Source organism: Lates calcarifer, linkage group LG15, assembly GCF_001640805.2.
Source record: "Lates calcarifer isolate ASB-BC8 linkage group LG15, TLL_Latcal_v3, whole genome shotgun sequence".
In the NCBI taxonomy this organism is placed as follows: domain Eukaryota; kingdom Metazoa; phylum Chordata; class Actinopteri; family Centropomidae; genus Lates; species Lates calcarifer.
Window position 1 is genome coordinate 8,608,888 of NC_066847.1, and position 17,151 is coordinate 8,626,038.

The window sequence follows — 17,151 nt, forward strand, 5'->3', positions numbered from 1 at the left end:
TGCTGAGCTAACTTCACTTGAGCTGCTCATGATGAATGTCGCTGAGCTCCAAAGTAGCTTATGGGACACTCTTACACATTATATTAAAGTAATCGCAATCTGCTGCTTGTGATAGATAAAGAACTACTCAGCTGCAAGGACCAGGCAAGTGCCAGTCTGACACAGCCTTGAACCAGCTGCATATACATCATCTTTCAAGTATATAAAATGGCAAAATAATTAATGTGCTAGTAGTGTGTTGTAGTAACTAACCCCAAATATAGTATTTTTTGCTTGAAAAGGGGACTTGTGGAAATGTCAAGAAAATTAATAGCCACAGCCAGAGGTCATTTTTTTCTACAGCTGTCCTTCACATGATGAGTAGTGGTTAAAAGGAAATTTCCAGCAACACTAACCTATATATAAGTAAACTATGCTCAAAAAGAACTGCTCTAACAGACCAGGAAATCAGGAAATTACATAATGTAACTCAAAGACATATTTTGTGTATCTTCGTGAACATATGGTATGGTATTTTTGTCTGTGGAAGATTGAACTCAAACACATTTTCGCATTTCTAATGAATACAGCTTCCAGTTTTGTAATCGCATTGACTCTGCAATCAAGACTCCTACACTCTCCACGGAGCAGTTTCTGTCAAAGTAGTAGTCACTGAAGGTTTTCTGAACACTATGACGAGATTAGACAAAACTACTGAGGACAAAAGAGCTGCTCATTCAAATACTTTTCTTCTACACACGTTTACTTCACTTGGTAGTCGCCTCGATCACGCAGTGGCCTTAATTGGGTAGGTGAGGTCGCCGCTTTGGGAAACCTCACTTTCAACTCTCCCCCCAATTCTATCAGATCAGTGCTACCGGTAAGTTCCATTAAGTATTTAAACAGAGTCGCCCCCGTCTGCTCTCCCGCGAGACATGGACTTGCACCCTTCGGAAAGTGCGATGAAGCCTAATCAGAGGGAGGAGGAAGAAGGGGTATGAAAGCTAAAATGAAAGGGAAAATGAGATGGAATAAAGAAAAGAGTGGGGGGGGAATGAGACAAAGGGTGGAGGGTTAAGAAAGACACAGCAACAGAGAGAATGAGGAAAGGCGAGATGGAGAAAGAGACAGCCCCGGGAAATGATCCAAAGGTTAGGCAAGGTATAAAGTATAGATGGCTTCCCGTAACTAATTTGGCTCCCGTAAGCACCGAAAAGCCTTGTTGGGGACATTTTCTGGGAGCGTAAATTACATCTCACTCTGGCTCTTTCCACCTCTGCGTTTGCTCCATCACTCGCTGTAGGGCCTTTCCATTTCTGCCTATTGCCCATCTGCCGCCCAGATATCAGGCTCACAAACTAGGGCCTTTCTGTGCCGAGCCATTCTGCACTAACTGCCCAAATAGGGTCGCGGCTGTAAGTGCTGTGAATTAGGCTGCCTGTTTTGCAAGCGAGCAACCAGTCAGGGGTGTGTTTTATGAGATTGTGGGGACTGATAGCTATAATAGAGCTGTGGAACTAACCAAATGGACCCTTTCTCCTCAATGGTCCATATCTCTCTTTCTCCCCCTATTGCCAACTGTCCTCAGCATGCAAATGAGATGGGACAATAAAGGTGAACTTGGACTTGAACAGAAGTCTGACATTTAGTTGCCATTTAGTGCAGAGAGGGGAAAAAAGATTTACCTATCTGTGGGGAATAGCTCTCTAACAATGCTCTCGCTGTCATCCGGTGGAAGGGAAATTTTGGGGGTGGGGGGTGGAGAGATTAGTGTGGTGTACTTCCAGGAAGAGTGGACTAACTCCATTGCTCCGGGCCGCTCTCTCAGTCTCTTGTGGATTTCTGTCTCTATCTATATTATTTTTTCCCGCCTGCCGCATTATGTAGCTATATTAGTCTATTTCTCTCATTCTGTCTTACTCCTCCACTCCCTCACACACACACACACACACACACACACACACAAAGCCAATATCTATACTGTAGTGTCTCTGTTGTGATGAATTATCCTGTGAGATGGCCGGGTTTTACATCAGGGAAGTGTCTGCTGTTCCCACCATGAGCCAAAGCCAACACAAAGAAGTGAGGAGAGGGACAGAATAAAATAGAGATGGAGAGCGAGGGAGAGGTTTCACAGTCAAGTCAATACAAAATGAGTCTCAAAGGTATTTATGAGAATCTATGGACATTGAGCCACTGTCACCCACAGACTGTTATTAGTGTTATTTGTTATTATCAGCATTTTTCTCACCATTGATCCCACTCTTTCTTCAGTAACAAAAGGAAAATTGTTGCATGTTCGCCTTTTCTCATCCTCCCTGTCACTGTCCCTTTTCTTTTTCCATTGTGCATTATGGGGTTAGCAATTGTAGCTCATTCGTATAGGTCCAGGACTGGCTGTAGAATTAAGTTTTCAGAAAGCTGATGTGTTTTTACTTTTCGTTTTTGAGCTTTGGTTATTTTCCATAGTCTAAATTGCAGTGTTTACCCTGTGTGCAATTGGTAGTATTTAGCCTGTCTCTCACTGACTCAAAGGGCAGCACCACTCAGTTTAATAGCTTTCCTAAAATAATTTTTGATTGTGCAGTAAGCTTTATTTGTATAGCACTTTTCAAAGGAGTTAGCAAGTGCTTCACAGCAAGTAAAACAATAATGATTAAAACCTAATAAGATGAACAATAAAAATGCCAGACACTAATTAGGAATGGGCTTACAGGGGAATGAAGCAAGCTGTTACAAAGAGAATGAATGAATACATTCTAGTTTAGGATAGTCCAATCAGTGCATGGGAAAATGAACAACACTCTCCCTCAAAGCTGGAAATGAAAGAACCAAGACATCTGTTATGTTGTATCAATGTACAGCCTGGAGCTGCTTCATCGAGACTGACTTTGCAAACTCTCTCTGAACTTTTTTATATCAAACCCAGCTTTAGATTTAGCAGCACTATCAATTCCAGAGCAGAAAATCATCCGGGGTGCTGTCACAGCCACTATTTCTCCCATGTTTTGCAATTTTTCCTCTGCAGAGCTGTCCACGGGAGTGACATCACAAATTAGAAGGCGGTGAAAACTCTACTCTTGTTCCAGACTGTGGGAGATAGAGCTGGCTGTTTGCTAATACAGAGCAAACTATCTTGAGGCTAAGAAATAAGTGATTCCAAAGCTGAAAATGTGATACCACTCAAATAAAGCAGCCCTTGCAACTCATGTGGTGTTTGATGTACTTGCCAATTACTGCCTGCAAAAAGGTGAATATACTGTATTTTCAAGAAAAAAGTATCTATATTCTAACGAAGATACGCCTTTTTATGGATGCAAAGTGCCAGCAGCCATCCCCTGCCGATGTCATTTAGCTGCAGAGCCACAGCCAAGGCAGTCTCAGACCTGCAATTCTAAACCTGTAGTTCCAATCTAACTTGCACCCTTATCGGCAATAAAAGTGCAAGCAATTGCAGCAACTGTCACTTTCTTGGCTTGTAAGTGGCAACATCAGTGTACCTATATCTACAGGTCTGTACTGCTTTTGCTTTACTTTCCTGTAGGTGGTGCAGGTGGTTGGTGGTGCACTGTTGGTGATGATTTTTTTTTTTTAGCAGTTCAAATAGGTCTATTGTTAGGATCATGATTGGAAAGAGAGCCAGGCAAATTAGAGCCTTTCTCTCTGCTTTGTGCATTGTGGAGTTAATGATTGTAGCAGCAAAGCCAAGAAAACTGGTATTAAGAATGAGATGTCAACTTTCTGTGCCAAAACCAGAAAAACAAAGAACGAAACAACCGCTCCTCATGTTGACTGAAAATAACATCAGCAGGACGCAATTATTTAGGAAAAAATACCAAGCCAACGTGACTAACATGATAGTATATACCAAAAATGCCAGATACTAAAAGACAAACTTATGAAGTTAAATGAAGAAGTGACCTCCCCAACCCCCGCCCTCCTCTCCCCTGTGGAAAAATTTAAGTGAGTTTGTGAGTGAGTTACACACTGACGTTCTTCTCATCTACAAACACATTCAAAATAAAGCAAGTAAAGGCCTGCCAGTAAAATGTCTTGAAACAAGTTCTTTGTAATATTGACATGACAGTCACTTTGGCAGTTTAAGCTTGTGCGCGTGTATGTTTCGAGCATTTAAAGTAACCAAAGTGACAACAAAAACCGTTCTTAATGCTCTGTGTCTGTGAAGCATTTTTTTAAAATCATCAATCACACTGACACAGAGCAAAAAAGACTCTTCGATGTTTGTTTGTTTTCCCTGTGTTTGAACCGTTATTCATTTGTTGACACAAGCACAGTGTTTCATAGCTGTTAAATTTAGTCATGTTGATTGTGATTTTTTTCTACCAAGGACTGATGAACTCACCTTCCCTCTCCCTGTTCTTGCCCCCCCCACACACACACACACCCCTCCAGCCCTGAAGGACGACCGTTTCCAGATGGTGCTCTTCACGCCGCGGCTGGTGCGCATCACGTTGACCAACGTCAGCGTGTTGGACGAGGGCGGCTACTTTTGCCAGCTCTACACGGACGCCACGCACCACCAGGTGGCGACGCTCTCTGTCCTGGTGCCGCCGGAGACGCCCACGGTGGAAGTGAAGCAGGAGGCCGTGGAGGGCGGCGAGGTGGAGCTCACCTGCGTGTCGCCGCGCAGCAAGCCGGCCGCCACCCTGCGCTGGATGCGTAACGGCCGGGAGATACCAGGTACCGGGGTTTGTGGCTGACAGATGGACTAATGGGTGGTTTAGACGATTATGAGGGATGATTGAGGAAATTAATGAGGGAATTTAGTGCAGGTGACGCTGAATGGGTGGATGATATCAAAGACTGAGTGCTGAATAAAAGAAGGATGGATGGATGGGTGATTGATGGGTTGATAGAGGGAATGGCAGATGGATCACTTGATGGGAGCAGGTAAAGATTGATGGACGGATAAATGGATGGAGAGAATGAAGGTTTTTTGGGCTGCGGAACTGCCAAAATCTCTCCCCTCCTCCTGTTTCCTTGATATTGATCAAGTGTTCTTTGCAATATTTTAGAGACGATCTGGTTTGAAGTGATCAAACAGATTTGAACAGTAATAACTTTCACTGTTTCCATTTCTTCGAGGAAAAGTTTAAAGTTCATAGAAAAAGTATTTATCTCTGTGTTGATCACCAGCAAGTACAAGAAAGATTTAAGTGCTTTTCACTCTTTTCCATTAGTCATTACCAAAACAGATACACATCTCCCCCTCTCTATATATCTCTCTCCTTATGCTCTCTTGGAAATTAAATTCAAACAAGCTTGATTTGCACATAATCTGACAAGTACACCATTACATGAAAGCGCAGATGTTAAGCTACATACACTCCAGATTTTCTGCTTTTCTCCTATAGCTCACCCTCACACCGACATGGAGATGCACTTATTAATTCACGATCCTCCAAATCTCCTTTCTTCTTTGCCTCTGATAAATCCACAAGGCATCCATCAGTCTGTTACCTTGATCTATCCTTCTTTACGACTCGCCGTCTCCCTCAGCTTCTCACAGTTGAAGGGGCATTTCACTCAATAATACATCTGAGACCCTATCGTTCTGTTGCCTTCAGCCTGTTTAACCTCTGTTATTAAAAAAGCATTTGTGACTAATGCCATGTTTTGATTTGAATTCCTCAAAAACCTTGTTCACTTGCCTGAGCAGAGAATTTGGAGAAGTTATGCAGAGTGTCTCTCACTGAGGCTTATGGCTGTTATTTTATTTCAGTTTATCTCAGTTTTTTTTGTAAAAGTACAAATCTCGGTAAAATGTATTGAGTTGTTGCTATTCATTAATTCGTCCTCTGTGCCTTCAAATAACTCACACAGACCAGATGAAATAATGTGAGATAATCTGGTGTCAGCATGCACAGAGTAATGTTTTGCCCTTTCAAACTTCATGTCAGCCGTAGTCTCTTTTACCTTCTATTTTTGTCTGATACTTGTTGACAACGTTCTTTCATCCAGTCTCTTCTCCTTTTTCTGTGTCAGAACACAACTGTGGCCGTCATTCTGTCTGTCCTCTCTCTGTCCTCCCTCTTTACTCTTTCCTTTTCCTTTCATCTGATCTCCCTTTCTTTTCTTTTTTTCTAAATTTTATTGATGACACAGATGCTTGGTTATTGGTTGCTATAGGAGTCAAAAGACAGACCGGTGGCTTCTGTTAGTGCTTCTCTTCTCTTGCTTCCTCTCCATTTCTCCTCGTCTTTTCTCACCTTGCCTTTCCTCTAATCTTTTCTCCTCCTGTTTCCTCTCCTCTCTTTTGGCCCTGAGTTAAATGAACTGTGACACTAAAGGTTAAAGGCAGATCCCAACAGATACGGGAAAGCACTCTTTAATTAAGACACTATCTTCCCACCGCTCCCTTACTCCTGCTCATCTGCACCCACCGCCGTCCTCTCTCACGCTTCGATTGGGCCTGCCTTCATTTGCTCGCCCGCAATAATTGAAAACTCAGCGCGATATAAGTAATATTGTTGTATTCTGCCTGAACAAGCACAAACTCCCAATACGTGACCATGTCAAGTCCCGTTAGTTTGGCCCTGTCGTTCCTCCTCCCTCCCTCTGTCTCTCCTCCTCCACTCTCCTCGCATCTTTATTCCTCTCTGCATCTGGCTTGGCACTCTTATCGTCCCCTTTTATGTCTCGGTTCGTCTCGCCATCATGCCCATTTTGCTGCCCTCTCCTTCTGTCTGTGAGTCCCTCTCTCCTTTGCCTTTCTTCTCTCACCCTGCTCCTTTGACACCCTCTCTCTCCTTCCGTGTCTGGCTCAGTTAAAATCTCAATTCAGTTATGCATATTCTCTCTTTTATCCTTCTCTCTCTCCTCCATCTCTGTTTCACTGTCTTTCACTCACTCACTCACACACACATACACACACACATACATACACGAACACAAAACTCTCAGTTGATTTACCATCCGCAAACAAACAGTTCTGCAGCTCATAATTGCCATGAAATATAGATGCAAATTGCTTTCACTTCTCTCCCTCTCTCTTATGCTGTCCTCCACCACTCATCCTCTCCTCTACAGGTACCTGCTGCTGCTCTAAAAAGCTCATTCATCAGTCATTAACTTCTTCTTCCCTTGTGTCTGCTCACTTCTTCATCCTCCTCCATGCTCTCCTCTAAAAGTCTCTCTCCATCTCCCACCATAGGTGTGATGTCTCAGCAGGGAAAAGGGAGGAACAGGAATGTTTTGGCTGCTAACTTGTTTCTTAGCCTCCCCACCTGTCTTCTCTCTTTCCCATCATCTCATCCCCCTCTGTTCTTTCCGCCTCTCTCCAGGTGTGGTATCCCAGCAGGACAATGGGAAGACGTTCAGTGTGTCCAGCACCATCCGGATCCCGGTAGAAAGGAAAGACAATGGGGCAGCGCTGAGCTGCGAGGCGTTCCACCCGGCGCTGAGTGGACAGAGGAGGGTTCGGCACTACCGCCTGGATGTGTATTGTAAGTCTCTCCTTCAGGCCAAGAATGTGTGTTTATGTGTGTGCGTGTTTGTATGTGCACATTTAATATCAAAGCCCTTTCTATCCATCTTGGAAAACAAATGAAGTAACATAATGTTCATTGCCAGATATTTCAAAAACACAGATTATTCCATCTGTATTGCTGTCACTTAAGTTGCTACTTTAATACTATTCATTATGGTGTTTTACTTTAATGCCAGCAATAATTTTGTCAGGATAGCAGCCTCATTTTTCAAATGGTGGATATCTCATTTAGAATGAAGCTCATTTATACACAGTCTAGGATTGTAATAGAGTCATACTCAGAGCTGCCCTGTATTAGACCTGCTCTCATCATAACCTAATACATACAAATCTTTCCATGCAGTGAGCTAGCAGAAACAGGCCTGCGGCCAGGTTAGGGTCTTGGCCTATGGTTTCTAACCAGCTAACCAACTTCAGCTGAGAAAACCTGAGTCACATTAGTATGTGCAATGATCCCAGTACTGTTCTGGGATTGACTGATCTTTGCTGGCTTATTGGCACAAGCCTGTATGCTCTGAAATCTCTCCGCATATGTCCATATGAGGGAGGCAAAAGCAAAGAGTAAAAATACTGAAAGAGATTTAAATTTATAATTGGCTTAAGACCAGTATTTACTCAGGGCATCATGTTCAGATAGAACTATGTTTTTTTTTTTTTTTTTAAGCTGAATTCTCAATATTTTCACAAACTTGTAGATGTTTCAGAGGGATTAACACTTAAAATGTCAGACAGTTATAATCTGTATCCTTTTTGGAGAAGTCTGAAATTCATCATTTAATATTTATTAAATGTAAATCCATTTTGTTGGATTTAAATCCTATCAAACTTGTTAAGTTTACTCCTATTACTGCAGATAGTTCTGTCTTTTTTTCTTTTTTTTTTTGATGCAAGGAAGAACTGTCACCTACTTACAGTTCAGTGGAATTACTATCTAATATGCTGTTTATTTGTATTATTATGCTTGCAAATCCTTTAAAATTTCATTCAGAAATGCACCAACTGACACTGAAGGCACTGAAGGCACCAGATTTTCAGTGAATATTTGACACATCAATACCACTTATATTCCATGAAAATAGATGCTAAAAGTGCATATAATTCTTGTTGTCTTCCACTACTGTGATGCTATTCAACAAGTCAGCCAATATTCAATTATACCATTTGAGCTATCCTCACATCAGTATTGCTGACAGTTTAATATGATTCTTATCAGATGATACATCAATAGTTTTGAATAGTCACACATTCCACAGGCATGTGTAAATATTTACAGCTGGTGATAAGATTCATTTTCAGCAAGTACTTCTGCATCGCTCTTTGGGTACAATTCATTTTCCACATGTATATTAATGTTTGTTGATAGATCAGAATGATTCAACAGTTTTGTCAATCTGCGTGCTGGTGGTTCCCCAAAGCCAGAGAACTGGCATTAATGACCAACTGTCAGAGTGAATTTGGCTTCCCATCGCTCTGTTACTGAAGTAAGTGCAATACAGCAGCTGCTGGAGCGGTGGGCTGCTTATGATAACAGGTGTCTCAGCCGTAGGATTGTCAGCTGGTTGCCTTGGAAACAGATGTTAAAGACCCTACCTCCTGCCACTTACTCACTTTTCCCTTGTTCCTCCTTTTTGTTCCATCTCTTCTTGTCTTTCTTTCTCTTCTGATTTCCTGAATCCTGATTTTTTTTTTCTGTCCTCAATAATTGTCGCTCCATTTTGATCATTTTGTATCCATTTTGTTTTCTATTGTACTTTTCTTGTTCTCTGTCTCTCACTCATACTCATTTATCTACCCCCCTCCTTTCTCTCTCTTTCTCCACAGTTGCTCCCACAGTGAGAATTGTTCCTCCTTCTGGCATTTTGCGAGAGGGCGACTCGCTGAGCCTCACCTGCTCCGTCACTGGAAACCCTCTGTAAGTCTGTGTTTGTGTGTATACATGTGCTAAATAGTTTTGTTATGTTTTGTTATCTTCCTTCAGTAAATGCTACCTGTTCCCTACTTTCGTACAAAATATGACACAAACCTTGTTGATATAGAACCTCATCATACTCTTTGTATGAACCCAACACATTCACAGTACTAGTTCATACTTCAAGTTTGCAGAAGAGGTACTGTCACTGGTGTTGACAGTAAAGGTAATAATGAAAAAACAGAGAAGTCTCACCACACTTGACTCCACAGTAGGTTACTGAGCTTTATTGTCCTCTAAAATGTGTATGAGGCCTTGTTTTGTTAATATAAAGAATATTTGAAAGAACGTGTCTTCTTGTATTCATCGCCCTTCAAATGCTCATTTGAATAAGTAGAATCATAGCTGCGATATGAGACTGGCACTTTCACCATCTGGCACCAAATGCTGCTTGTGAAGCTGTTTTGGTTTGTCATTGCCGTGTGTTTGGGCGTTTTCTCTCATTCCATAATGAATTCATGACAAAATAATCACAACGTATAAAAGGTTCGCTTCAACAAAGTGTCTGTGCTTGAAAAGCCGCAATGAGTCTTGACAAATCGGCTTAAGGAAACACAGGAAGCTTTTGATTGATAAGGACATGCAGAAGGTTGCCAGGTTCAATGTCAGCCCCTTACAAACATGAAATTTCACAAACTTATATTATGGGATGGCAAATACTCACATTAAAACAGTCGGGGAGAATTATTTTCAGCTGCTATGAGAATGACATTTAGGTCTTACCATATCCAAACAGTGGGTAGCTACAAGCCTGCAGGGCTCTACTTTCATTCTGGCTGTCTGTTTGGAGGGTAATGTTTTTCCTGTCTTTAGTCTGTGGTTCACAGATTCACTCAGATCATCTTTTCTGTGTCTAAATGTAGAAAAAGCTTGAATTCAGCAAAATGGAAAGATTGCAAAAGTCAGAGTCAAAGGTCTTCATTGGTCTGACCACTGTAGACTGTAGAGAATAGCTTAGTGGTTTAAAATGATGAGATAAGTATCTGATTGTGTTTCTTTGAATTTGAAATCTAAAACGTATAAGAAGAATAATAAAAATGTAAGGTTACAGTTCTCCAACCTGAACGACCACATAGGCTGTTTGTCCTGACCCTCTGATATGACCTGCCGGACTGTCTCTGAAATAGGGCCGACAGTGGTGGCAGGTGTACTGGACTGTGGTTGTCATGGTTACAATAATAACCGAGCAGTTAAGCTTGTGGAACGGTCATGGTTTGGTTAGGTTTAGGCACAAATCTAGTTGGTTGGGTTTAGGAGAAAGTTGTGGTTTTGGTTAAAATAAGTACTTCCTTACGATTAGAGGACTTTCATCATAATGGTTACTCCAGTAAAAATGTAGTTAAGGCTGTGGAATCGTCATGGATACAAGATACAACATAGGCTAGTCTTCTCAGATGACAACCTAACAGTGGTCTCCTGTGTGAAAGTCCTGTGTTTTGTTGTCTCCTCCATTCACCACAACCTCACCCTAATGCAGACTTTCTTGCCCTTTCTACATCACTTGCCTCTCTCCATTTTATTGGTCATAGAGGTTGCTGCACAGACAACCCATGAGTATATTTTATTTTACAAGAGGACAGTGTCTCATTTTTGAGACTGAACACACAGATGGACACACATAGATACAGCAATGAACTGGCAAGCTGTGGTTCTAAAAGGTTGTTTGCCTTAAGTTTGAATTATGAGGCTACAGTGATGAATCGGATACAGTAGGTGATCTGTGAATATCACACAGGCAGCCTCAATGAAATATATTACTGTTTATTTTCCAAGTAATTACTATCCACCTTACACAGAAAATCCTCTATTTTTTAAGAGCTATTGTTTAAATGTCCTTGAGTAACATCTACCTGCTCCAGTGGAGCCTCTCACTGGCTGCAGCGGGAAACAGTGATTTTCCTGGATAGCTACCAAATGTGTGAGTGAAGCATGACATCATTGAAGCATGTGCGCTTTATCAGCCCTCAATACCGTTTTTAAAAAATAAAAAAGAAAGAAAGAAAGAAAATGGGTGACAGCGTCTCCCCTGTATATGCAAAAATAAGAGAGACCTTACCCTTTGTGTTTGTCTAATACATCATTTTTTTCTTAATTATGTGTTGTTGAAATGAACACAAAGTTGACCTCTTTCTGTATAATTACTATCCCACATAATTCCAGGGTTCTCTCTAGGAAATTTTCAAATAATTACCAAGTATGTCTAATCTCCACCAACTTCAATATATTCCCTGTAATTACAGTAAGATTTCTTGGTTCTTTTAAGGAACTATTCATAGAAATGAACAACAGCTCTCTGTCAACTCCTTTAAAGGAAATTATTAGGAAATAGACTATCAACATTAAGTACGACCACATGCTGTCCTCCATTAATTATGCAGGCCCCATTTTTTGGGCCAGTCTATTCTAAATCCATCATTCCTTGGACTATAATTGAACTTATACCAGAGGTGTCTAATATATGAAGTGTAGATTCACAATATTACCACCACATGATATTTTTGGAGTCATGGGAACACAGTGCCAACACTGTGCTTCAAAACCAGAGGAGTGTTATCTGTGGTATAAACTGACATTTGATGTTTGATGGATGGAAAAAAAAACACCTAATCCATATTTTATTGAATGGAGAACAAAGAGGAAAAGAGCTTAAGACTCGAGAGAGAGGTTACCGGGAGTGTACAGGAGGATACGAGAAACTGGGTATAAATGTGGACATATTATGAACTTGTATGTGACTCTGTGTGTGAGGGTGGAGCTAAACTAAATCCAATCAGCAGTCAACACTTTTAAGAGCCAGCTTTGAAACAAAGCCTTTTTCTAGTGTGTTCACAGCCCTTTGTGCACTTTCCAGAAGGGTATTGGGTCCTAAGCTCTTAAACCCTCCCCTAGATGGTCCGTCTGTCTGTGGGCAGCAAGTCCACTAAAGCTCCCCAGTAAAGCTTCAAGCAGCCAGCGTGTGTGTGCGTGTGTGTTTGTGTGTGTGATGACTTTAGTGAAATCCCACAGTGGGGACTGGCTGAGAAGCGTATTGGCTATAGCCCCACTAAAGCTTTGTAACGGCTGGTTGGGGACGCTGTGTGTGTGAGATGCATGCATGCACGCGTATCTGACAGTGAGGGATGGGACAGCAGGCCACTCTGGACTCTGACCCTCATCTCACGCTGGACTGCACACACATTCACACACTCATACACTCACAAATGCTCACACACACATTACAGTCCCCCTGTCACCCTCACGCTTGCTCCCTGGCCCTGTTAACTGCCTGTTAAGCATTAATGACCAATTATGTGCCACTTCCTTTCTGTGAAGGGGTACACTCATTGTCTCTGTGTTGTTAGGAGGAGAGATGAGGACAATGTCTTGTCATTTTGCTTGATTGCCTGCTTATTTGTGTGTTAGCATTTGAAGGAACCACTGGGTGTGGGAATACAAGTACGTGTGCGTGTGTGTTGCAGGGAGAGGGGGAGAGGGAGATCTTGTTTGTGCACGTTAGTGTGTGTGGGAGTGACAGAGTGTGTGTGTCTGTCTGTGTGTGACTAAGCAAGAAAGAGGTTTAATTAGACTTCCTGAGGGATTAGAACCCAGATGAGTCAGGATTGTAATCTGGCCAGGATGGCATGAGCCATGACACCCAGCCAGACACACACATACACACACAGCCTTACTCGCCAGGGTGTCTCTGTAATCCTTGCACCTCCTGTGTGCTCTGCCTGCCCGTCTTTCATGACCAATTCATTTTGCCTGCCTGCTCCTTCCCTTCATCTCCCACCACACCATCTCTTCTTCTCTCTGTCCTCCCTCCACCTATCGTAACACTTTCTGTCTATCCCTGTCTTCTCCTCCTGCTTTTGTTTTTTTCCCTCCACTCAGCACATCTGACACCCTATTTCTCTCTCATCTGGCGCCCTCTCCTCCCTGCCAACCCTTTCACACCATCGCTGCCCTTTGACTATCCATCTCCTCATTATTTGTCAGGATGCAGCCCTCTGTTGCCATTGGCTCCTTCTCCAAACCCCTTTTATACTTTCTTCTCATGTCATCCTTCCCCTGTGGGCTTCTTTACCCTCCTCTTTCACCTCTCTTTTTATAGCATCCCCCATGTCTGTGTTTCAAACTCCTATCTCCTTTCACTTTTTAAAACCCCTTAGCACTTTTATGAAATGTGTTTAAAACTAGTGGTTTGCTAGTGTTTTTACTTAGAGAAGTAATTGTTGGCCAGTTGTCAGTGTTAGTGTCAGTGTTGCAAGTTACAAGAAAAATGTAATCATTTACAGATTACACTGTGCTGGTTACTCAACAGCAAAAGTAATAGGGTACATTACTTGTTACATAACTTTTGTTACTGAGTCCAGCCCTGTCAAAGGTGAGTTTTGACCAACTAAATTCTGCTCATCCACACATCCCATCTTCTGCAGGTGTAGAGACAGAAAACAAGTCATTATGTTTTAACAAGCAGCCAACCTACATTTTGGACATATTTACTGACCATCAGCTAAACAGCTGGCTTAGCCCCGGTGCCCACCCTCCAATTCTGAACAAAACCAGTTGATTTTCTGAATCTAGGCCTCCCTATAGCTAACATTAGCAACCCAGCTACAAGTACTCTGTGCATGTAAAGAGACAAAATGTGTAAATAGGACAGCTTTGGAGTTACAGGGAGTTCTGTTTCTCCTCTTGTGATGGAGGCCAACCACTTCCCCATACTTTCAACCCCTGTCCCAAGTTAACACATCCCAAAACAAGCCAGCCCCCTGATTGTCATAGTAACAGAGAATATCGGTAATGTATTTACTCAAGTTCAAATTGTTATCCCTTGCTCTGCTTGTTACTGAAAAAAAGTAAACACTTCACTGCAACCCATCAAGTGATGTATAACTACCCAACACTGCTGGTTGTAGCAGTACAATGAATCTTGCAGAAGTAATTATATGTGTAAATCTGCAATCTAACTGTATATGAGACTGAACCTTATGCTGTTGCAGGATTTGTAATAATGTTATGTTTGGATATTTATATGGGTGTGTGAGACTGTATCAACACAGGTCTGTGTTTGCTTCAGTTTTAAATTTTAAACATTAAGGCTCTGACTAACAACTATTTTCATTATTTATTAATCTATTGATTATATTTTCATTAAGCAACTAAACACTAAACATTTCATCAAGGAGTTAAAATGTCCTTCAGAATTTCTCAAAACCCAACATGATGTCATCATATTATTTATTATGTCCAACTGTCTAAAACCCAAAGTTATTCAGTTTACAAAAATATAAACTAGAGGAAAGCAGTAAATCCTCACATTTGAGAAGCTGCAACAAACAAATGTTTGGCATTTTTGTTGATAACTGACTTAAATAATTAATTGATTATTTAAAAAGTCATTTCCCAATGTTGCTGCAGCACTATCAAGCATTAAACTATCTTTCTTGCCTATTCCACCAGGCCCAGGAACATTCAGTGGTCCAAGATTAATGACACCTTACCTGAGAGGGCAGAGATTTCCGGCCCCACCCTCCAGATTTCCCGTCTCAGCCAGTCACACAACGGGACGTACTTGTGTCAGGCCCAGAACAACTTTGGACGCGCTGCTGATCATTACACCCTATTGGTGTATGGTGAGTTAACATAGCTAACAGTTTTGCGACAAGTTTTCATAGAAATTTCCACTGCTACTTTAAAACTCTTTTTTTTTTTTTTGATTGATCCTTTTCATCAATTGTTTTTGTTTCCAGTCTTAGTATCTCAGCCTACTGTGTACTGATGAATAATTTTATGTTCAATCGATCTTTTGTTCATCACATTTCTTGTTCTTGTGTTTTGATAATATTTTTTTTATGTCTTTTTTTATCTTTTAAATTTTATTGATCATTTTATCTTCCCAGTGCCTTAGGAGTGTGGCTATTCTGGCACTGGGCAACGGAGCCATTAAATCTTGATGCTTGTCTCATCTGTCTTTCAGCTTTATTTGTTTTCCTGATTCAGTGCACAGCAGGAAACCTCTGCTAAACCTCCTGTGCAATTGATTCAGCAGAGATATTGATTCCACAGGAAGATGTTGGACACTGTGCTCAGATACTAGTCACCAACATCATTATTCAGGCTATCTCTTGTAAAGAGCCGATTTATCGTGTCCCCGGTGACCCACTCCTCTCTTCATGGAATTCAGAAGCTTCAAGTGCAATAAATAAAAATATGAGACATTTTGACAACTAAATTAATTTCACAATACAAGCTGACACGTAGGAGACAAAGAAGTTAACTCACACTACAGAGTATTAATTCAATGCTGGTGAATCTGCTGGAACTTTGAATTTTACATGGTAGCAGTTGGCAATAAACAACAGTAGCACATCTGTTGCATTTAAAATTCAGGCGAATCAACTTTGCTTGTTGCTCGAGCAGAGGTATCAGAGGGGTAGGAGGATGTGGGTAAAGGGGCTTCTGTTGTCAGGTTTTACAAGTTTTCTAAGATGTTGCACCTAGATTCACTGGTGGTGGCTAAATTCTTAATGAAGGTTGACCCAGATAGACTGCATGCCGTGGCTCAAAGAGGATGGTGGCGGAGCTCACATGAAGATCTTGTATTTTTATTTTTTGTATTTTTTCAGGAAATGTGACAAATTGGCCAACTTTCTGTCTGAGTTTGAAGCACATTTGAAACAAGGTTTTGATGCGCGTTAATATTCCTCACATGAAACAGCTGAGTAAACTTGCAGTCAAAATGGGAGGTGAGAAATTTTAATGGAAGCTAAATTGCAAAGCTGGTTCATCATTAGAGTCTTCTACAGTTTCACATCCAATACATTTGTGGTTTGGTCTAATTGCATACATACTACTGTCACTCAGCAGGTTTGCCCTTTTGATCCACACCCCCCTGCTGGAGGCTCCTGTCATTGCACCCCAGCACCTGATTTTGCGATCAGAAGGAGAGGGGACGGATGGGGGGAGCAGAGACATGATATCTTATGTAACATTTTTAGGCTGCTTTTGGTTAGCGCCCCCTCATCTATCCATCACACAAACACTCTCTTTCTCTCTCACGCACACATACACACACACAGAGAGTCGCGCACTCTTGTACAAGCACGCCTAGCATCAAACAGCACACATAATGGCAGCTTTCCACAGGCATCAAGGGTGGCAACAGTAGCGTGATGAAAGGTGACATCCCCACCCACTTCCCCTCTCTCTCTCTGTCTCCCTCTGCCTCTCTCTGTCTCTCTTTCTCTATCCTAGAAGGTTAGACATGTCGAGCTTTGATGTGCGTTGCCGCCTCTGTAGAAAAATGTTCTGTCTTTCTCCCTCTCCTTCAGATTCCACCCTCACCATTTTTTAGCTGTCGCCTTCATTTGTTTTTCTCTGTGCTATTTCTTCTTTCCCACATTTCATCATTTATCTTCCTTATTTCATGCTGTTGCTCTGTGCTGGTCATTAATTTGATTTATTGTGCTTTTTTTTTCTTTTTTTCTCATCCTCTCTCATTTTGAAAAAAATTAAAAGGGTACATTTAAAGTAAGGAATTTTGCCTTGACCAAAACCCATAAAAGACCTGAAATCCACATAACCAACATAAGCCAAGCTTCTGCTCTTGCACTGCACCACGGATTTCCAGCAATCAGCTTTTTAAATCCTCCTGCTGTAGCCCCATCAGTGGTGGTTTTCTGTACTTCAAAAAATATGTACTGGGCAG

General features: G+C 41.6%; 1 protein-coding gene across 2 annotated transcripts in view; it reads left to right on the plus strand.

The window, feature by feature from the left end:
* The window catches only part of cadm4 (cell adhesion molecule 4), a 136,018-nt gene that overhangs the window by 107,795 nt on the left and 11,072 nt on the right, over positions 1-17,151 (plus strand). For both annotated transcript variants that reach the window (XM_018698304.2, XM_018698303.2), the window contains exons 3-6: positions 4,393-4,680; positions 7,284-7,445; positions 9,311-9,401; positions 14,904-15,076. In XM_018698304.2, the coding sequence (XP_018553820.1) occupies positions 4,393-4,680; positions 7,284-7,445; positions 9,311-9,401; positions 14,904-15,076 (714 nt within the window). The remainder of the gene's footprint in view (positions 1-4,392; positions 4,681-7,283; positions 7,446-9,310; positions 9,402-14,903; positions 15,077-17,151) is intronic.